Source organism: Meriones unguiculatus, chromosome X (assembly GCF_030254825.1).
Source record: "Meriones unguiculatus strain TT.TT164.6M chromosome X, Bangor_MerUng_6.1, whole genome shotgun sequence".
Taxonomy (NCBI): Eukaryota; Metazoa; Chordata; class Mammalia; order Rodentia; family Muridae; genus Meriones; species Meriones unguiculatus.
In genome coordinates, this window is record NC_083369.1 from 158149239 (window position 1) to 158171912 (window position 22674).

Genomic DNA, 22674 nt, shown 5'->3' on the forward strand with positions numbered 1-22674 from the left:
CCACCTTGTGCCAACCTCACATCCCATTAAATGTACCAAGATACAAGCATTTTCCAACATGAACATTATTTAGTGGTGGAAATAGTTCTGAATGGGCTTCCTGATGTTGTTTGGAAATGAAATAGGATGCCTGTCTTCATCTATATTTACTCAGTCCTCAGGCCTTGTGTATACCTCAGGGCTATGAGGTAAAGATCCTTAAAAATTGTTTGCAAATGCAACACTGTTACAATGTCACTGCAATTTGTATATGGTTGACAGTGCATTCTTTTCTGCCTATACTTAAACACTTATTTGATTTTGTCATTATTTTTAATATTTTGGGCATGCTTCTCTCTGGAGTAGAAAAGGTTGTGGGTCTTCAGTTCTTTCTTATGGTGCCTAAAAAATCATTCACACACTTATACACCTACATTCACACACAAATATGCATACACATAATACATACATACACACATACACATACATATTTACATACATACTCACACGTGCATACATACATACATAAACACACACATACACAAATATACACACAAGTACCCTCAGTTTTTCTAGATTTGGTTTTGTTCTATTTTCTGTCTGGGAGTGATCTTGTATAGTAAAAACATATAATGAGAAAAAGATTTTCCAGTTCTGCTCCTCCCAAGAGACAGGCATAAATGCAAATTATTGGGAATGCTAATTATTACAAAATGACCAGTTTGTCTGTGTTCCCATCTCCCTTGGTCTTTCCTCTAGCCCTTCTTTCAGCGAGGCAAGTCTCAGAATAGGACAAGTTAAGGATTTAGAATAAATATTGTGAATTAAATCCATGGCAGTGATAATCCTTGACAGAGAGCATGGCAACTGGGTGAGTGTCCTCCAGAAGGAAGCAGACCCACAGGGAAGGGCAGAGGGAGAGGGAGAGAAGTTTGAGATTTTCTGTGTGGTGAAACAGTGGTAATAGGATAAAGAGGCAGCATCCATCTTGTGAGCAGAACTGAACAGTGTCAGCAGTGATGCTTGAGCTTTGTGAGCCTTTCCCCCTTCTGCCCTCACTCCAGCTGGGTGTTGTCATCACACAGGTAAAGTGTCTTCAGCCAGAGGCTACTCTTTCCTCACTGCCATGCCTGTGTAGGGGGTCACATTTCTGTGTATAGCTTTAAGCTGGATTACCTCTGTCTTTGTATTAGTCCCCTTTGTAGCTTTCCAAAAGGAAGAACGTGATTATAATCATTATTTACCAAATCCATTCATTCTAATGGGAAATGGGGCACTTCTATCATACTCTTCAAATTCATTTTCCTTGTTTGCATGGAATCATACTATGGAGTCCAGGCTCATCTTGAATTTGCAGTCCTCCTGTCTTAGCCTTTTGCATGCTGGGACTACAAGTAAGCACCACCATGCTACGCCCAATTTCATTCATCTTGTCATTTATTGTAATATTTAGGTGAGGGCAGTACTCCTTCAGGTCAAGACCTTATCCACTAAAACTATTAAACCTATCAACAGTGCTTCTGAGCCAGGCATGTGCTCGCCTGACCTGTGTTTGACAGCTCATTTAATTAGGTCCAAAACTCTCTGTGCAGAAGAGGAGCCTAATGGCAAGCATTTAGGGTTGGTGTCCTCAAATGCACAGAGTTCTTTTGTTTGGGTGTGGGTGTGGGAGGTATATGTGTGGGTGTGGTAGCAGTATACAAAATTTGGAGGTCACAGTTGATCTTCACCATCTTGGAGGCTTACACAGGCTGGGATCTTCCAGGTAGGAGCCCAAAGTTTACAGGTGATTGAGTCGGATCTAAACTCAGGCCCTCATATTACACAACAAGTATGAGCCATCTCCCCAGTCCTAGATGTGTAAGATTTACAACCATAAGTGTTGGTGCTGCCTGTACCTGCTTAACATACACATTATACAGATGGAGGGACTGAGGCAGAAAAGGAGTCAGAGAAACTCTCTTAGTTAAGGATTTACCCACCATATAGTAGGATTCAAAGTTTGATTTTAAAACATGAAACTTTATTAATTCAGCTCAGGAGTGGGATGGAATGTATAACACTTTGAAAAGCACATGAATTATAGAATTATTTCTGGGAAATTCATTCCAGCACACTAAACTAGATTCCATTTAGTTAAGTCCGTCCAGATTGGCTCTGAAGAGGCACTGTCATGTTCTTCTAAATGTTGATGTCTCGCTAAGAATAGGGAACAAACACGTATTAAAATACTTAAAATGAAAAAGAGCTGGCTTTGTTTAGGTTGTCAAGTGTCTGACTATTTTTTTAACAAGTTGTCTTAGTCAGGGTTTCTGTTGCTGTGGAGGGACACCATGACCACAGCAACTCTCATAAAGGAGAGTGTTTAATTGGGGCTGGTTTACAGTTCAGAGGTTTAGTCCATTATCATCATGGTGGGAACCATGAGAGCATGCATGAAGACATGGTGTTGGAGAAGGAGCTGAGAGTTCTACATCTGAATCCAAACACAGCATGAAGAAAGACTGAGAAAGACACTGGGCAGAGGTTGAGCTTCTGAGACCTCAAAGCTCACCCCCAGTAACATGCTCCCTCCAAAAAGGCCATACCTCCTAATAATGCCACTCCCTAGGCATTCATATATATATGTATCTCTCGGGACCACCAATGAAGCAGTGGGCTTTCGGTAACTTCGAAAATTTTACTAAACAGATTCTTCACAGATGCCACCACATTCCAAATGAGTGTAAGACAATTTAGAGTTGAATTCAACTCACCAAGGTCTGATTGTCCTAAAAAAGGCAATATGAAGAAAGTTTTTGGTGAAAACTACAAAGTAAAAATTTTGATAGAATTCAAATTCAGGATAATACAGACTATAATCCTAATTTTGGCCTAATATGCCTGGACTCTAGGGCCAATTCCCAAATATCACAAAAATAAATGAAAAGGTTAATAGAAAATCTGGTCTACATCTAATTTAATACAGATGTTCTTGGGTTTGATTTCTATAATTTACTGTTTGTTTTTTAATCTGGTTGTCTTCTGATCTCCATACATGCAAATGTAGCAAGTGCATGTCCAAAAACACGGAGACACCCTCATTTCTTCCTCAGTTTGCAGACAAAAAAAAAAAAAAAAAAAAAAAACAGCAAACAACAACAACAACAACAACAAAAAAAAAAAAAACGCCCACTTTTAACCACATGTCTGTTTGACTGATCCTGGCTCCTGCCTGCTGTTGTCCAATCTCTTTTTCTGCAGTGCCAGGGTTGAACCCAGGGTCTCGCATATACTTGCATGTGAGCAAGTGTAACACCACCATGAGCTACAGCCGCAGCCCTCCCGCCTTGTTTACAGTAGTGGGCCTCGTCATCCCTGGGTTTTATACTTTTCATAGGGTGGTGGCAAGCAAACAATAGACCAGGAGAACCTGCACAAACTGTTCTCTCTATAGGCTTACCCTGTGCTGGCACCAGAGTACTTTCCTGTAGGTAATTCAAGGGAACAAGAGAACTCAGGACCAAGCACAGCAAAGCCTCAACCCAGAACATACAAGTACGTATAGAGGTTTGCTATTCCCTGGGAAACTAACCAGACAAGTGCCTGGATGTGTACACACCTGTGTTCAATTGTTTATAGAACAGGACTCAGATGATCTATTTAAGAAACAACAACAACAACCTTTATATTTGATAGGGTAAAATTCCCTAAAAATGGCTTCAAAGATAGGATTTAAAAATTCCCTTCCCTTCTTCTCTATATGAGGTATCTTTTGTCTCCTCTGGTTTTTGCTAGAAGGAAGAGCAATGTGTACATTTTCTCATCACCCCGCTGTGCATGCTAGAGCTCAGGATCATGTTCACAGCTCACATGATGTCCTGGAGTCCTGCATGCATTCCCCCCTGCTTCCATCCTTAAAAGAAAAGAGCTCAGCAGGGTGGCGCCAGAACTGTTATGCTGGCAGCAGGTGATGGATGCAATGAGGGTGGGGATTCACTGTGTGATGTTGTTAAGCTATGGATCTATTTGGAGGATGTCTCATCAGGGCAATTAGAAAACACCTGAATATAGTGTGCAACTCAAAGCTAGTATCTTATTTGTGATTGTGAACACCAAGGAGAGGGAAAATAGATGATATATATAGGACTGTAAGAAAACACACTGGTCTGACGGTCAAGATTCCCAACATTTGATGCTTTCTGTGACTTGGGTCAACCTATTTAATACTTTGCCCAGCATAGTTACTATAGGGTTTCTCAGGTGGCATGGTGGCTCACACCTGTAATCCCAGCATTGACTAGGTAAGAGGATCAGTTCAATGCCAGCTTCAACTACATGCATGAGGTCCTGCCTCAAAATAAATAACAGCAAGATCAAGAACAACTGAAAGCAACCTGTGTAAATATCCAGCCTCTGTATTGATACTTAGAGATTTTGCTTTTAGATACACTTCTGATTTGTTATTATAAATAGCTCAAACACGCAAAGCACATGCTGCTGCACACACTGAATAACGCAAAGCTGCTGTGAGGAGCAGCATTCTTTTTTTTTTTTCAATGCAGTTTATTCAGGAAAATTGAACAATCCTCGGACCCCGGGGAAAGCCAGCCCACAGCTTAAATAGCCTCTGGGTAGCCAACCCAGGCGTGCCACGGGGGCAATGCCGATAGGTCCTCATACATGGAAGCAAGCCAGATCCTCAGCCTTAGCCAAATGTGGAATTGTTCGTGACAGAGAGCACTCACCATCGGGAAGGTGGAAGGCGGAAACCAGCTCCATTTTTAAGGCATAGCATTCCGCAGCGAGGAGCAGCATTCTTAAACAGCATCACTGTGTTACAACAGGGCTTACACGAGGAAGCTGGTCCTCATCTACTTTTGCAGCAAGTGGCATGACCTTGACACACTCCAGTCATGTAGCAGAAGACCATCTAAACTTCTATGGTTCTCTTTCAGATTTATTTATTTTAAAAGATATATCTTATTGTTAATTATGTGTATGTGTGTATGTGTGTATACACAGATGTGCATCTGTTAGTGCATGTGCCTGTGCAGTTCAGCAGGGATCATCAGATACCCTGGAGCTGGCGTTATTGAGAGTGTGAACATCCTATTATGTGTGGAGGGAAATGAACTTGTGAGCCCCACAAGAGTGATACATGTTTTTAACCATTGACCTATCTCTCCAGGTTCTGTTAATTTTTTGTTGTTGTTGTTGTTATTTTTGTTCTTTGAGATATGGTCTAATGTCTCTCAGGGAGAAATTGAAGTTGCTATGAAGCACAAACTGGCCTTGAACTCCTAATCCTCTTCACTCCACTTCTGAAGTCCTGGGATTGCTGATGTGTATCATGGTATTTGGTATCTTTCTGCAGTTTATAAATGTAATTGCAAATCCATGTTCAGTGAAACTCTCTAATTTAGGGTTAGTATGATGTACAGGAGAGAGAAACACAGGAGTCTAAATGAAGCTATCCATCTGAGCTTGCACACATTCCATTGTAATGGGTGTCATATATCACTCATGTATCTGTTGTCTGTTGTTCTGTGGAGAACACAGTGGATATTCACAGCAGTTTGACCTCAATTGCACAGTTACTGAAAGTTTTTTCTCTTATGTTTACCCTCAACATAGTGAGCTCAATAAAAGAAAAAAGAAAAAAAAAAAACATTAACTGTCTAGCGGACACCCTTCTGGAAGAATACTCACTTCCTGTTCAAGAGAATGACTGGTGTCTGTCGCTCAATAGATGTTGGAAGACACAGGGAAGCATATCCTCAAGGAACTTCTATTTCAGAAGGTAAAATCTGTCAACATGAGAAAGTCAGTGATCAATGCTGTCTCAATGTGGGTTTTATTGCTGTGAAGAGACACCATATGCATGGCAACTCTTATAAAGGAAAACATTTAATTGGGGCTGGCTTACAATTTCAGAGGTTTAGCCCATTATCTTCATGATGGGAAGCATGGCAGTGTGCAGGCAGTCTTGGTGCTGGAGAAGTTGCTGAGCATTCTTCATTTTGATCCACAAGCAGCAAAGAGGAGACTGGATTCCACACTGGGTTTGAGCTTGAGCACAGGAGACTTGAAATCCCACCCTCACAGTGACACACTTCCTCCAACAAAACCACACTTTCTCTAACAGGGCCACACCTCCTAATAGTGCCACTCCCCTCGGGTCAAGCATTCAAACACAGGATTCTATGTGAGCCATACCCATTCAAACCACCACAAAGACCAAGTCATATGGAATCAAGAGCTACAAGGTAGATGCAAAGGTGTTTGGATTGTAAAAGTGGAACCTGGGACTGGCTGGGCAGGGAACAGACTTCCATAGGAGTCTCAGAACATGATTCATGGATGAAGTGCATCTCCGAAGAAATTTAGTGCAAATAAAAAGAAAACTGGAGTTTTGGTACTAATATGGAAAAGCCTGATCAATGTATGAAGAAAGAAAGCAAGGACTGGGGATACCCATCCCCTTCCTTTTGCTTCATATATTAGACTTCATCCTTCAACTCCAGGTAGATAGCTATAAATTCACAGAGTAGCCAGTCACGCTCCACACCATTTGTTGAGGGAATGTTTTATACTCTCTCTTCCCTTACTTATCTATAAGGGAAGAGAAGGGAATTGTAGTATTTACAGAAGAAAATGAAAACATTGAAAAGAAATGTGTTACTTTTCTTTCTACCCCCTCACTTTTTGACCAAATTACTTGGCTGGAAAGTGTTAGAAGGGATGAGAGCATGTTAGGGGGTGAAGAAAATGTATTCTGTGTAGGGCCAGAAAGTGGATTTAGTGTACAACAGCCAAAAGTTTAGATGAGCCCTGCACATCAAGCAAAGTCTGACATGAGGGACCAGTTCCCACAAGGTGGGTGGCATATATGCACATACAGGTCCAAAAAAAGTGTGTCAGTGCCCAGATCAGATGACAGAGACATTTATATGTGGGATGTATTTGTCCATTTTGCTATAAGACAATGAGGCAATAAGGCAATGAGGCTGGGAAAATTTAAAGAACATACATTTCCTTAGCTATGGAAAATTTAAAGAACATACATTTCCTTAGCTATTTTGTGTTTAAAATTTTATTCAAAATTGGAAATCCTGATCCAATTTAGATGTTGAATTGGAAGCAATATCCTCAGAGATGGGAAGGTACTATGTTAAAAATGACAGATACCTAGATAAAAATGGATTGAATTGCAGGAGAGTTACAGTGTATATGGAATAGTGTATGTTATTTTTTTTTCTTTTAGCTGTGTACATGTGTGTGGGTGTTTGTTACTATCCATTTGACATGGTACAGTTGTGGAGCTCAGATGACAATTTGTGGGAGTGGATTCCCTCTTTCCCCCATGTGAATTCTAGGGATCTAATTCAGGTCATCAGGCTTGTGGCAGGTGTCCTTACCCATTGAGCCACCTTGCTGGTCTTATGATAAAATTTTGAGGCATTTTATGTAACAAGCTATTATTGGAACACTCAAGACTGGCCCTCTTATTTAAAAAAAATGTCAGTTGATTAATTTCTAAAGTGACAGGTTTAGAATTGATTATAATAACTTTATTTTTGATGAATATTAAAAAAAACATTTTTTTTTCAATGCAGTTTATTCAGGAACCTTGAACAATCTTCTGACCCTGAGGAAAGCCAGCCCACAGCTTAAATAGCCTCTGGGTAGCCAACCTCAGCATGCCACGTGGGCAATGCAGATAGGTCCACATACAAGGAAGCAAGCCAGATCCTCAGCCTTTGCCAAATATGGAGTTGTTTGTGACAGAGAGCACTCACCATCAGGAAAGTGGAAGGTGGAAACCAGCTCCATCTTTAAGGCACAGCATTACGCAGCTCTCTACAGTTCCCCCTTTTTGTTTTAGACTCATCAGGGAAGAGTAGAGGTCTGATCTCTGATATTAGAAATAAATTGGGACTTTGTACTGACTATGACATTGGGATCAGTTAGCATAAATGCTTCAATTACAGATCCACTCTCTTTTTCGAGTGCAAGCATGCACACAAACAATATCAGGACTCTTTAAAGAGACACAAACAGATCTGACACAAGTAGATTTGACATGTGGGATTACCTGAAGATTAGATTTTCACAGTCTTGTGTAAGTCAGTCAGGACTGAAAATTTTGTGAGGTTAAAGAGATGGTTCAGCTGTAAGGGCACTTTTTGAGCTTGTAGAGGACATGGGTTTAATTTATAGCACCCACATGGTGGATAAACTATCCATAACTACAGTTCCAAGGAATCTGATGACCTCTTCTGATCTCTTTGGCCACCAGGAACACGTACATGCATGCAGGCAAAACACTTCTATACATAAATAAATTTTCAAATATTAAAAAGAAAACTAACTTTTTCTGTCTCTAAATTTTGTGATCTTTGCTTTATTTGAAATAACTCATTTCTTGTGTTGATGTATTTTAACTTTATTGAAAGACATTTGACATCAAAGGTATTTCTCATTAGGGGAAAAGGTAACTGAAATTCAGTAATGCTTCAGAAAATTAGGGAAACTTTGAAAGTCCTGCCTTGCAGTGCTTAAGACAGATGACAGAGAATTGGAACTTGGGAGTCTGAAGTAGTGATGAAATGGTGAAGTGCACCTTTTCATTGTAGCATCTTTATTCTTTTTATGTGTGGGTGTTGGGTATGCATGCCTGAGTGCGTGTGCCCTGGTGTCCAGAAGAGGGCATTGGACCCCCTGGAGCTGGAGTTACAAGCAATAGTACCACACCTGGTTTCTGTGCCAAAAAACAAACTCAGGTCGTGGGAGAGCATCAAGTTGTGTTTTTGCAGAGCAATTTCCCCAAGTCGCAGCAGTTACTAGTCTTTAACCCTTACTAAATATAATTCCTGGAAAATGTTGTAATTTTTTGCTTATTATATTTTTAATATAACAAGGAATGTACATGCCGGCTTGTGTGCTATTTTGTGTTATGGGCATGTACATGTGGAGGTCAGAGAACAATTTCAAATGCTGATTCTCTTTCCATCTTCTGGGTCATGTGGCCTGGAGTTTAGGTCATTGTGGTACTCCTATTCACTGAGCCATCTCACTGACTTAAAAATATATTTGTTAAATCTGATCAAATATCTTAAGAAATGTTTGCTTTCAAAGACAAAGGAGGATTATAGGGGTTCTAAGAAGGTGGCTTAGTGGGTAAAGTGTTTTCTCTACAAGCATGAGGACCAGAGTTCAGATCACCACCACTTACATGAAAGCAGTTTGTGTCAGTGTGCTCCAGAAACTCTTGGTGTGTGTGTGTGTGTGTAGGGGGGTAATGGGTTGGCCAGATGAGCACAGGTATGGTTAGGGATTTTTCAGCCAGAGAACGGCCAGTTCCAGGTTCAGTGAGAGATCATAAAACAAGACTAAAAAGTGATTGAGCAAGATAACTCATTTACTGGGCACACACTTACACAAACACACACACACACACACACACACACACACACACACTATATAAGGGTAATTTCAGAGATCTTTAAAAACAAGAAATTTATAATGGGCATGGTGGTAAGTACCTGTAATCTCAGAATGTGTGGGTGGTTGAAGACACAGAGGTTTATTTCGTCAGCCTGTATTTCATACTAAGATCAAAACAAAAAGTCAAATGAATTAGAAGTGAACTGAGTTTCCCCTTAGATCTCTTTGCTAAAATTTTGAGAAATTTGCTTTGATGGAACTTAATAAATATACTCAGAAAAAACTATTGGGCACAAAATTCAGTTTATTTCATATGCCTTGTCTACTCACCTCATTCATTCTTTCATGTAAACTCCATGTTTACTTGGTGCCAGTTTCTGGGCTTAAAGAGGATTAAAATACCGTCTTTGACTACACAGAGTTCAAAGAAAACAAAATGAAGTAGTGGGGAAATTTTAGAATGATATTGTGGAAGATAGGAGCCTCTAACTCAGGCTGGCCCTCATACTTCCTAATGTTGTGACCTCATGTTGTGGAGACTCAAACCATAAAATTATTTTTGTTGCTACATCATAACTGTAATTTTACTACTGTTATGAAGTGCAGTGTAAGCATCTGTTTTCTGATGTTCTTAGGTGAATCTTGTGAAAGAGTCATTTGACCCCGCCCCCAGTGGACCTCAACCTACAGTTGAGAACCACAGCTGTTTCATGGAAAAGTTAAGCTTGGTAGCCAAGCTTAAAGATGAGAGAAAGTTCTAGGGCAGAGTGTATCAAAGTCAAAAGCATGGAGTAAACAGTTATTCTAAGTGTTTGGATCTGGAAGCTTAGACTTTATTCTGTAGGACGTAGAAAATCATCAAGAGATATCAAAAAGGAAGTGCCGGACTCATATTTTAATTTAAGACCACACAGTGATTGAAAGGTAAATTCAAGTGTACAAGAAAAAAAGGCCAATTCTTTTAGAAATCTGTTGTTTTAAAGACTGTAACATGCAGAATGGGAAGGGATAGAGAAATGCACCTTTATTTCTGAGATTTTTTGAGGTAACTCAGAATTATAAGGAATAATGAGAGAAATCAAGAAGTATTACATAACTAGCTCTATTGATTTTTTTATTAATTACAGTTTATTCACTTTGTATCCCCCTATAAGCCCCTCCCTCCTCCCCTCCCCGTCCCATCCTCCCTCCCTCTTCTTCGCACATGCCCCTCCCCAAGTCCACTGATAGGGGAGGACCTCCTCTCCTTCCTTCTGATCTTAGTCTATCAGATCACATCGGGAATGGCTGCATTGTCCTCTTCTGTGGGCTGGTAAGGCTGCTCTCCCCTCAGGGGGAGGTGATTAAACAACAGGCCTATCAATTATGTCAGAGGTAGTCCCTCTTCCCACTAATATGTAACCCACTTGGACACTACGCAGCCATGGACTGCTTTTGTGCGGGGTTCTAGGTTATCTCCATGCATGGTACTTGGTTGAAGTATGAGTCTCTTGGAAGACCAATGTGTTCAAATTTTCTGGTTCTGTTGCTCTCTTTGTGGGGTTCCTGTCCTCTCCAGATCTTACTATTTCCCAATTCTTACATAAGATTCCCTGCACTTTGCCCAACTTTTGGCCATAATACTCAGTGCTTGCTTTGATAGTCTGCAGGGCAGAGGCTTTCAGAGGCCCTCTGTGGCAGGATCCTAGGTTGTTTGCTGTTTTCTTCTTCTGATATCTATCCTCTTTGCCTTTCGTGATAGGGATTGAGCATTTTTGTCAGGGTCCTCTCTCTTGATTAGTTTCTTTAGATGTACAGGTTTAGTAGGTTCATCCTATGTTATATGTCTATATGAGTGAGTATATACCGTGTGTATCCCTCTGCTTCTGGGACAACTCACCCAGTATGATCTTTTCTTGGTCCCACCATTTTCCTGCAAATTTCATGATTTCCTTCTTTTTCATTGCAGAGTAGTACTCCATTGTGTACATGTACCACGACTTCTGCATCCATTCTTCAGTTGAGGGGCATCTGAGCTGTTTCCAACTTCTGGCTATTACAAGTAAAGCTGCCACAAACATGGTTGAGTAAAAGGCTTTATTGTGTACTTGAGGCCCTTTTGGATATATGCCTAGAAGTGGTATGGCTGGATCTTGAGGAAGCACTATTCCTAGTTGTCTGAGAAAGCGCCAGATTGATTTCCAGAGTGGTTGTACAAGTTTATATTCCCACCTGCAGTGGAGAAGGGTTCCACTTTCTCCACAACCTTTCCAACATGTATTGTCACTTGAGTTTTTCATCTTGGCCATTCTGATGGGTGTAAGGTGAAATCTCAGTGTAGATTTGATTTGCATTTCCCTAATGGCTTTGAGCATTTCTTGAAGTGTTTTTCTGCCATCTGATATTCCTCTACAGAGAGTTCTCTGTTTATCTCTCTTCCCCATTTTTTAATTGGATTACTTGGTTTGCTGTTTTTCAGCTTCTTTAGTTCTTTATATATACTGGATATTAGCCCTTTCTCAGATAAACGGTTGGTGAATATTCTTTCCCAGTCTGTAGGCAGTCGATTTGTTTTGTTGATGGTGTCCTTTGCTTTACAAACCTTTTCAGTGTCATGAGATCCCATTTATCGATTGTTGCTCTTAGAGCCTGTGCTGTTGGTGTTCTGTTCAGGAAGGTGTCTCCTGTGCCAATGAGTTCAAGGGTATTCCCCACTTTTTTTTCTAACCGATTTACTCTGTCTGGTTTTATGTGGAGGTCTTTGATCCACTTGGACTTCAGTTTTGTGCAGGGTGATAAGTATGAAAATAAGTATTTTCATTTTTTTACATGTAGACATCCAGTTAGACCAGCACCATTTGTTGAAGATGCTATCTTTTTTTTTCCATTGTATGGTTTTGGCATCTTTGTCAAAGATCAGGTGTCCATAAATGTGTGGGTTTATTTCTGGGTCCTCTGTTCAGTTCCATTGATCCACCATTCTGTTTCTATGCCAGTACCATGAAGTTTTTATAACTGTTGCTCTATAGTATAGCTTAAATCAGGGATGGAGATACCCCCAGAAGATCTTTTATCATATAGGATTGTTTTAGCAATTCTGGGTTTCTTGTTATTCCACATGAAGTTGAGAATTCTCTTTCCAGGTCTGTAATGAATTGTGCTGGTAATTTGATGGGAATTGCACCACCATGCCTTGCAGTTTCAAGTTATTTTAATCTTTTCCCTATGTCAAATCGGTGGGCTTGAACCCTATCAGAGAATTGGACAATCTCCATTGTGGAGCCAGTAAGCTGACCCAGGCCTAGGAAGAATATGAACGTCCTCTATGGATAAAAAATAAGACCCCTCTGGTCTTTATTATTTTAGAGACAAGGTCTCATCATGCAGTCCTTGCCAGCTTGGAATTCACTGTGTATACCTCAGACTTAGAGATTGGCTATCCTCTGCCCCTCAACAGACTGGAGGTGTGTACTACTATGCCCTTTCCAGGAAGAACACCATAAAAAAGTATGCTTACATGTACACGTGTGTCTGTGTGCATATATGCCACGTGTGTGCTGGTGTATATGGTAGCCAGAAAATCGTGTTGAATCCCATGAAACTGGAGTTTCAGTTTGCTGTGACCAGTTCAGCGGAGGCTGAGAAGAGACCTCAAGTTGTCTACAAGAACAGCAAGTGTTCCTCATCACTGAATTTTCTCTCTTAATGGGCTTCCATTCAAAACAAGAGTGTTAGAAGCTTCAGAATCAGCAGCCTGAGAGTGGCATATGGATGATTTTTCCTGAGAAATTCTGCTTACTCCAAGAGATTCTTAAATCTGCCTCTTGTTCATCTTCATCTTATAGACAGAGCAACCAGATCTCTGAGAAACTAAAGCTGAAAGTTCTCAGAGCTAGTCAGGATATTTTGATGTTGGACCAGGTGCTGTGCTGCCCTTGGTATCCTAATCTTGAGGCTAAGCCTAAGTTTAGGGGCCTGCTGTGGAGAACAAGGGATGGCCATATTCAGTGAATTCTAGTTGGCCTTGGAGAGAAGTCATGATAGCAAAGGGCAAAAGATACTGTCTTAGGAATTTAAGGGATATTCGGGGGCTCTGGGGCAAAAAATGGCCACTATGTGCTAAGACTTGAAGCACAGAGGCAGGCAAGGAAACAAATACCATACATTTGACCTTCCCTAAGTGTGTGTGAAGGCATAAGTGCTGCCAGCTCTACAGAAAGGGTTGCTCAGGTGAGGAAACTGAGGTCTTCGGGTGCTCTAGCCTGCCAAGTTACTGGTAGCAGAAGCTCCATCACAGGGAAACCTGAGAATGGTGCGCATCGGTCAATTTTTTCGTCACAGTCATGTGTCCCAGGCATTCTGCTAGGTGCTTTCTATGATGGTGCCAAGGAACCTCTCCCTCGGCTGGCAGCCCTCTTGTTGATCCATACCCAGTGGGTAGTTCCAGGAGCTAGACCAAGAGTTCAGGGTAGGGCTGCTACTATTGCGGGGCTCAGCCGCCTGTGCTGCCTGCCAAGGCAGCGGGCACAAACCTGGACGCACCTCAGTCCTCAGTTCCATTGTGGGGGCCTTTGGAATCCACTGCCTGGGGCGGGCCAGTGAGTGACAAGAATCAGGCAAAGACACTTGCCCGACACCCATGGTGGGGCGGGGGTTACGCGGCTGCAGGGCAGGGTTGTAGCAGGCTTCCATAGGGCAAGGTCAGGACTCTGGCTGAGCATCCATCTTGGGTGGAGGTTCGAGAGCCCTGTGCCCTGGGACTGGCCATTGGGTTAGAGGTGAACCTGCGTTTCAGTCCAAATCCCTGTTTGCCTCAGATGCAGAGTGCTGAGATGTGCTCAGAGCCTGCTTGTTCTCCCAGCTTAAACCTTCCTCCAAATCACTCATGGACCTAAGTCGCTCTCACACCACAGGGTTGTGAGTAATTTTTTTTTTTTTTCTGGAAGCCTGAGACTAAGGTTTGAGGAAACAGGCCTACAATGCCTTCTGAGCCAAGCAGGGTGGTATTCAGGGCCCTGTGTTTTCGGTAGGGCAATGATACTCCTCCTGTCTCTTTCCATGGAGATCCCTCTGAGCCTTCTGTGCTCCTCTGGAGTCACTGTTTACTGCTTCTTGGAAACCTAACTAAATGTCCAAAATAACTGAGGGTTTTGTTGTTCTTGTTTTGTTTTTTCAAATTTTTTTAGATGTAGAAGTTCTGTGGTGTTCGACCACAGCTACTTCTGGAGTGTGCATTTTGGCAGGATAAGCATAGCTATGCTTAATTTTGTCCAATAAAGAGACAGTCAGTTAGGATATAGATAGATGTAGGAATATGCGAGGACAATTGAAAAACGTTTTTATTGTGAATATTCTTGAACTATCCCACCAACTTTTAACAGAACTGAAACAGGGAATGAGACGTCATGCACTCTCCTGAGGCAGGAAGATTGCCATGGGATGCCAGTTCAGCCAGAGCTACCCAGCAAGACCCTGTCTTGAAACCAAAGTACTACTAAAAGCTGTTGATGCTTTCACGAAACAGCCTGTTGGTCCTATTGCTTATGTTGCAGGTGGAGCTGGGAATCACTCAAACAGGATGCAGCTCCAGAAAGGGTCCTGGCTGCTCTAAACCATGGTTTTCCCCAAGGGCCCCTAGCTTCTCCCCACAGGTGTCTTGTTTTTGGTCACCATATGAAACCTACAAGAGAGATTAAGGAGCTCGAGCAAGGCAGTACTCTTCATTTCCATTAGGATCCTGTAGCCTGTGAATGTTTAATTTTGAGGGAAACCCGCACCCTGCTCTGGAGATGGATACTTTTGAGAGGCTGGGGCTGAATGCAGTCTGAGAGGGCAGCAGGTTGTTGCTCTTTGCCAGTGCTACACTTGTGAGGAGATGGAAATTGAGTAGTAGTGATCCTTTTTTCATTGCCTTTCCATGGGGCCATTTTTGTAAAATGAGGAATACAGTTTTAGCCTTGAGGAAATAAAATTTTTCGGGGGGAGTGTTTAAAGGAAGAGATAATACTAGAATAGTGTCTCAAAATTGTTCCAGGTCAATTTCCCATTGCTTTTCTTTTTTTTCTTGTTAGTACATTAAATCATCCACTGGTTTCAGATTTTGCTGAGCTGCTAAAGTAAGTTAGACTCTCAACACATTTTGGGTATTGAATCTTTTAGTGATATAGATTAATCAAAATGTCAGCATTGACTAACACATACAATCTTAGGGAATCTCTCCTTGATCTATTCCTATGTTAGGACAGCTGTCCCAATAAAATCTGAAAGCTCGAGAATTTCATTATCCATGTTTAATGCTTTAGCTAGCTCATGAATAGTTATGAATAGGGTATGATGCTTGATTCAATAGTTCCCCAAATACAACAACTTCAGTTTTTGCTGGGTATTTTAATTGCTACATCCAGAGAGCATTATTAATCAGTAGGTCTTTTGTCTTTTCTTTGGATAATTCATTTATAAACTTCAGCAGTGTTGGTTCTTTGAGTTGCCATTTCTTGTGTATCCCACACTGAAGAATATCCAAAGCTATACAGTGAAATCCTGTCTCAAACAAAATAAAACAGAACAACAACAACAAAAAAAAAAAAAACAAGCTCAATCAAACAAAAAACAACAACTGTGGATTAGCCTTAATTCAGAAATGATAAGAATATATCAAATAACAGATTCATAAATTCTTACTGAACTTTACCTCTTGATGTAGTTTATTTTAAATTTTGCCATCATATAAATATCTTTAGTTTAAAACAGTTGTCCATTTTGCAAAATAATGTATAGGAATTGTTGTTGAATATTAATATTTATTATTGATTTATGTTTTAGTTAGCCTGTGGTTATTCCTAAATCAGGAACACCAAATCATATCACCGCACAGAGTCTAGGATTTATTTAATTAACCTAGAGCACAATGCTAGGCAATGATTACTCCATTCTAAACCTCCAAACCCATGAAGTTTCCTACCATTCAGATTTTACTCCTTATACTTTCTTTTAGTCATATCTTAAGTTCTGTTCATTTCTCCATGTGGTTCCAAGTTCTCTCCTGCTGACCACTGCTCCTACTCTTTGTCTTCTTTCCTCTCCCCTCTGGATCAGGATGTCCCACCCTATTCTACCATTGCATAGCAATGGCTGTTTTTTGTTTTTTTGTGTTTTTTTTTGTTTTGTTTTTTGTTTGTTTTTTGTTGTTGTTTTGTTTTGTTTTTAATTGACAACATACAGAACAAATGGTGGTGGTGGCATGTTTACACAAACTTGAGACAGGTGAAGCTAAGCATCATAATACATTGTCTGGATTGAAACCAGATAGTGGGGTAGAGAAACCAGCATTTGAATGAACAAGGGGAACTTGTATACATTCCAAAAGAACATAATACCAAAAAGGAATGTTAAAAATTAAATGCCGATTTAGATCTGATAAAATTATGATCATTTTCTCATGTGCTGCAAATCCAGAATAACTGAAAATTATAGGCTTAAGTTTCTCTAGTTTGGGAACCAGAGAGATGAGTCAGTCGTTATTCCAGAGGATTTGGATTTGATTTCCAGCATCCACATGGCAACCTCAGAATAGCCTATAATAAAAGCAGTTCCAAGGGATCCAACAGGTTCTTCTGGCCTTTGGGCAGCAGGCACACAGGTAGTATACATACTCAGTGACACTCATTCACTCACACATAAAGAAAATCTTTTTAAAATCTTGAAAGAAAAAACAGGGCCATTGTCCATACCCAGATCGCTCAGATTCTTAATTCTTTTTTTTCTTGAAAACTTTAGGTTTTTTTAGACAAGATATTTCTGTGTAGCCCTGGTTTTTCTAAAACGTATTCTATAGTCCAGATTGTCCTCTAACTGACAGAGATCTGCCTGCCTTTGCCTCCCCAGTGCTGGAAGTTAAGACTTGTGACACCACCGCCTGGCTAGATTCTGAACTCTTAATGCAACCAAGTAATAGTGTGAAGAGTCTTTTGGCTAGCTGCAGCTATTTTGCCTATTGAATTAATTGTAATGGTAAATGATTTGCTACTTCTCCAGTTACATGAAATAATGAGAACAGAATTATATTTTATCTAAGTGCCCTATTTTTTTTTAATTGTTTAAGACTTTCACGTGAAAACCTCATCTGTACTTTGACTTTCTAGTTTCACATGTAGGTCCTGGTAGAACTCCCTTAGATGCAGCGTCTGTTAGAGCTACGCATCTGATAATAGCAGCCTGTGGGATTTATTACTTTTAAGTAGAAATTGTAAGTAAGAGAAGAAATGGGTAATTGTAAATTTTGGTTGCCATAACCCTTTTTTATTCCTTTATAAGTATATTTGAAATGTTTTATCAATATATATGATAGATATAATTTGAAAGATGTAATCTTGAAAATCTTGGTTTTGGAAAAATCAACTCTAAATATTACAGTACAACAGATTGGTTCTGTTAAGTCATGGTTGTAATAGTCTTTCTGGCAGGGTCATTAGTAAAACTGAGAGCTGAGGTTCAAGTAATAGAGTGGCTCATTTTTTTTTTTCTGAATTCTCCTGATAAGCTGGATCTTCTAAAACTTGCCAAGCCAAAGCTGGTGCGTGGCTTATAAGTATCTGAAAGGGCGTAGGGTTCACAATCTGAGGTGTTACTTGGAAGGAGGATTGCTTCTAAGTTCTTGAGTCAGAGCTTCCTAGGAGGTAAGTGTGTGGTACGGAAGCTTCAGAATGAAAACTCTGGTTGATTGTGGAACCAAATTTGGTTTATTTCTTAGTATTAGATTTGATGTGCTGTGATATGTATGTGCATCAGAATCACTTATGGGACTATTAAAGTTAGTTTTGGACCTTAACCAAAATATTCTCAGTCAGAAATTTCTGTGGTAAATCTTTTGTTATGGTATAGGTATCTTTAGAAAGACCCATGAAGAATTTTGGTGCATATCCCTAGTTAAGAATTAATTCTCTAAAGTCATATTTTTTTTTTCTGATACTTCATTGGGATATTAGAGTCATTAGAAAAAACAAAAACAAAAACATAGGATCATTTGTAGAGCTACCAAGATATTGCACTCTTCAGGTAAGTTAACCTGCATTTGAATCCCTCTTGTTGAACTTTCTGTGTTTAATGAACAAAAGCAATTCTCCAATACATTGTTGTTCTCTTTGCTGGATATACTCTGCCAGTAGTACCAAAAATAGAAGGGGAAAATATGGGCTACTCTTAACACTTCTTAACTGCCTGTTTTGCCAAGGTAATCAAGCCAAACATAAAACTAGAGATCCCCAAGAGAAAGCCTCAGCTTTTAGGTACATAAGAACTCCTATTTATTCTGCTCCACAATTCTGGCACTGCTCATGATGATTCCTAGGTTTCTCTATAGTTTTCATTCTATGTATTCCATCTATGAAGGATTTCAACCTCATATTTTCATGGCTACAAATATCCTGAGCCTTATATCTAATTTTATGTCTCATTAATTCCCTTGAGCTCCAGTCAGATATATCTACCAGGATGTTTGCAATTGAGTCTTCCACAACCATTGGATATAGCCTGTTTGAAATGTTTTTTTTTTTTTTTTTTTTTTTTTTTTCTCCTGATGGTATCTTTTCTTGGTGTCTCCACTGCAAGTCCCTTAGTTGGGTCTTGGTAATTTATCTCTGGAGTTCCCAAGGTGGTTGGTAATTGCCTTCCAGGTGCTCTCTGTTTGTAACTCTTTTTTTTTTTTTCAATGCAGTTTATTCAGGAACCTTGAACAATCATCTGACCCTGGGGAAAGCCAGCCCACAGCTTAAATAGCCTCTGGGTAGCCAACCCCAGCATGTCACGTGGGCAATGCAGATAGGTCCACATACATGGAAGCAAGCCAGATCCTCAGCCTTAGCCAAATGTGGAGTTATTTGTGACAGAGAGCACTCACCATCGGGAAGGTGGAAGGCGGAAACCAGCTCCATCTTTAAGGCGCGGCATTATCTGCTTTGATAGTCTGCAGGGCAGAGGCTTTCAGAGGCCCTCTGTGTTAGGTTTCTAGGTTGTTTCCTGTTTTCTTCCTCTTCTGATGTTCATCCTCTTTGCCTTTCCGGATGGGGATTGGACATTTTAGTTAGGGTCCTCTCTCTTGCTTAGTTTCTTTAGATGCACAGGTTATAGTGGGTTTGTCCTATGTTGTATGTCTATATGAGTGAGTATATACCATGTGTGTCTTTTTGCTTCTGGGACAACTCACTCAGGATGATCCTTTCCAGGTCCCACCATTTACCTGCAAATTTCATGATTTCCTTATTTTTTTACTGCTGAGTAATATTCCATTGTATAGATGTACCACAATTTCTGCCTCCATTCTTCAGTTGAGGGGCATCTGGGTTGTTTCCAACTTCTGGCTATTATAAATAAAGCTGCCTTTTTTTTTTTTTGATGGTTTTTCAAGTTAGGGTTTCTCTGTGTATCCCTGGAACTCAATCTTTATCCCAGGTCGTCCTCAAACTCAAATAGATCTGCCTCGTCTGCTGGAATTAAAGCCATGCGCTTGGCTTTAAATACTTTTTTTTTTTTAAATGAAGAGTAGAAAATAAAATTTCTAGCTAGTTTTGAGAAGATTAGAAAAGACAGACGGACTGGAGAGATGTCTCAGCATTTAAGAGTGTATACTATCCTTGTAGAGGACCCTACTGCAATCCCAGCACCCATGTCAGACATCTCACAACTGCCTTGTAACTCCAGGTCCATGGGTTTCAGCACCCTCTTCTGGCCTTCTCAGGCATTGACTCAAGTGCTCAAACTCACATCCAAGCATCCATATACACTAATTTCAGAAACAAAATTGGAAGGGCACCTTCAAGTTCCAGTTGGTTGTCATCAACAAATGATTGCTCAAAGAGGGACATATGAGAAAAGATAGTAAAATTGCTAAGTAGCATGATTATCAACTTAATGTGTTTGATGGATATATTGTAGGGTTAACACCTTTAACCTGTGTCCCTTGTCTTGTTGCCCTGATGGCTTAACATAGTGGCATGCTGTGCACTTTAGGGAGATACTTCTGTTAAAATATCAGATCTTTCTGTTTAAGGGCTTTCCATATTGCTAAGCTTATAACATTCATCACAGTATGGAGAAAAGCTGTGTTATAGACCAAGTGACATCTTGATTATGCTAGCACCATTCCCATATTTAACTGTAAGTGAACTAAGTCATAATTAATTAATATATTCTGTTGTAGTACAGGACTGGTTAGGATTTAGTATTTCTGAGGTGGAATAGTTGCAGGTAGTTGCAGAAATCTAGACTGTGGGTCTAGGAAGGAGTACTTTAAGTGGGAGTAAAAAGCCCATGATTGGGGTGTCACCACACCATGAGGAACTGTATTAATGGGTCATAGTTGTGTAAAGGTTGAACTGGCCTAGAGCATTGTATGTGTTAGGCCATTACTCTACCACTGAGCTACACCTCCATCCCCTCTCTGATTTTTAAATTTAATAATGAATCAACTCATTTACATTTTCACATTTACAGAACTTTTCTAAAATGTTTTACAAGAGAATAATAAACAAAGGCTCTTAATTCTCCAGGAACCTAACTTTTTGAAAGATGTCTTTAAAAGCTGGAGAGAATTTGGAATGGGCTCTTGAGGTAAGCATTGAAGGCAAAGGGACAGAATCATTTTTTATTGTGCTTTGAAATTGAGGAACAATTTTATTTAAGATCTGAAATACGATTACTAAAGTTTCAACTTTTCAGAAAATTGGCTACACAATAATGCATTGCCTCTATCATGTTAGAACGTGCATTAGACTCAAATACAGAAACCAGGAAACAAACCACCATCTTTCAACAATTTGAGCAATGATAGCATGAATGCCTTAGCAACAATAAATTTGGATTTGCAGAGGATGGGCTGTTCTGGTCAAACATCACAAAAAATAAGAGCACAAACGCATGGGTTTTCAGGAATACACATTTAAGTTGAACCTTTGGCACTAGGAACCAGGGCATCTCATCATGTAGCATTAACACGTGTTAGAAAACTGTGTAGTGTCAAAAGGGATAGAACCACCAGTATCCAAGCAATGTCGTCAACTAGGCAATAAAATGTTCTACTGAATTTATTCTTTGTCAAATTACTACATACACTGTTAGCAAATTTTACATGAGGAAAGGTGTCAGGAGACACTCCTTTCATTTCTTCTTACAACAGAACAGGAAACCAACCTAACATAGGTCCTGTTTTACACTGAGAGTTTTAAACAATGTCAATTCTCCACTGAAAGGACTAAACAAAAGTGTTTACAGAGAGCAGACAACGGCGAGTGGTCAGTAGACCTTCACAGGGCTTTGTGGTGATACTCAGCAGAAGCCACTTGGTAATCTCTGGCAGTAAACAGCAAAGCAGAATTCTTTGCCAGATGCTTAAGGAAATCATGCAAATAGCCCAGCAGTAATAACAGGCTTTTCTCATCGAGGGGCATATAGGCCAACATTGTCCCAATTCTCACAAATAATCTCAGTAGGTGTGGTGCCCCATATATGTGTGACACTGGTACATCAGGGTAAGCCAGCAGGATCTCAGCATACTGGGGCCTTTCAAACTCGTAGAGCAGCTGAGTGCCCAGCATCACATTGAAATACTCTTTTATCCCGCCCACAACTTCATCAACTGCATACTCCTTATTGTCAGCACTTGGCTGGGACTTGGTACACTTGGCGTACTCCTCAAGAATGTCATCTACATTCTCTTTAGCAGGGAGTTGGAACAATTTCTTCTGCCTAGTAACTAAGTCCCAGTCCTCCACCAGCCATGGCTTTAATTCTTCAGGAATCTTCACTTCCACTTCCACTTCCACTCTGTTCTTCTTCAATGCCACTTCACTCTCCACAGTGACAACGGCTCCTGCCCTTTCCTTCCATGGGGGCTGGGGCATTTCACTGCTACTGCCACCATCTCCATTGCCAGGAGTCTTCTGCTGGTTCTTCCTTGTCTTCTGCACTGAACCAGAAGGGGGTTTCTCAGCAGGGCGACCCCCCCCCCCATCTTCCTGGAACAGCTGGTTCAACATTCTCTTCCTGGGAACCAGCTGACTCCTTTCCTGAGGCAGCTCCTCTCATCTGACATCTCTGTATGTTGCTTCGAATTGTTTTTTTACAGTTGTCTTCTTCAGCAGATTGTTGTCCATGAGTTTCAGAAGCCTGCTTTCTGGAACTCAACCCTGTTTCTAGTCCATCCTACACTCTTCTTTCTTTCCCTTCCAAGGATTCCTAGCAATTTCCAGGGCAGAGGCTTACAGATCTCCTAGGGTGGTCTGGAAGGATGAAGTG

At 40.5% G+C, this 22674-nt stretch overlaps 1 protein-coding gene across 1 annotated transcript; it reads right to left on the minus strand.

The window, feature by feature from the left end:
- Positions 1-21683: 21683 nt before the first annotated feature.
- LOC132650004 (mortality factor 4-like protein 2) lies at positions 21684-22415 on the minus strand. Its single transcript, XM_060374769.1, has one exon. It carries the CDS (start codon positions 22413-22415, stop codon positions 21684-21686), a length of 732 nt encoding a protein of 243 aa, XP_060230752.1.
- Positions 22416-22674: the final 259 nt, after the last annotated feature.

What these genes read in the sequence shown, in the direction of transcription:
- LOC132650004 (XM_060374769.1), bottom strand. Translation starts at nt 22,415, where the DNA reads ATGTTGAACCAGCTGTTCCAGGAAGATGGGGGGGGGGGTCGCCCTGCT.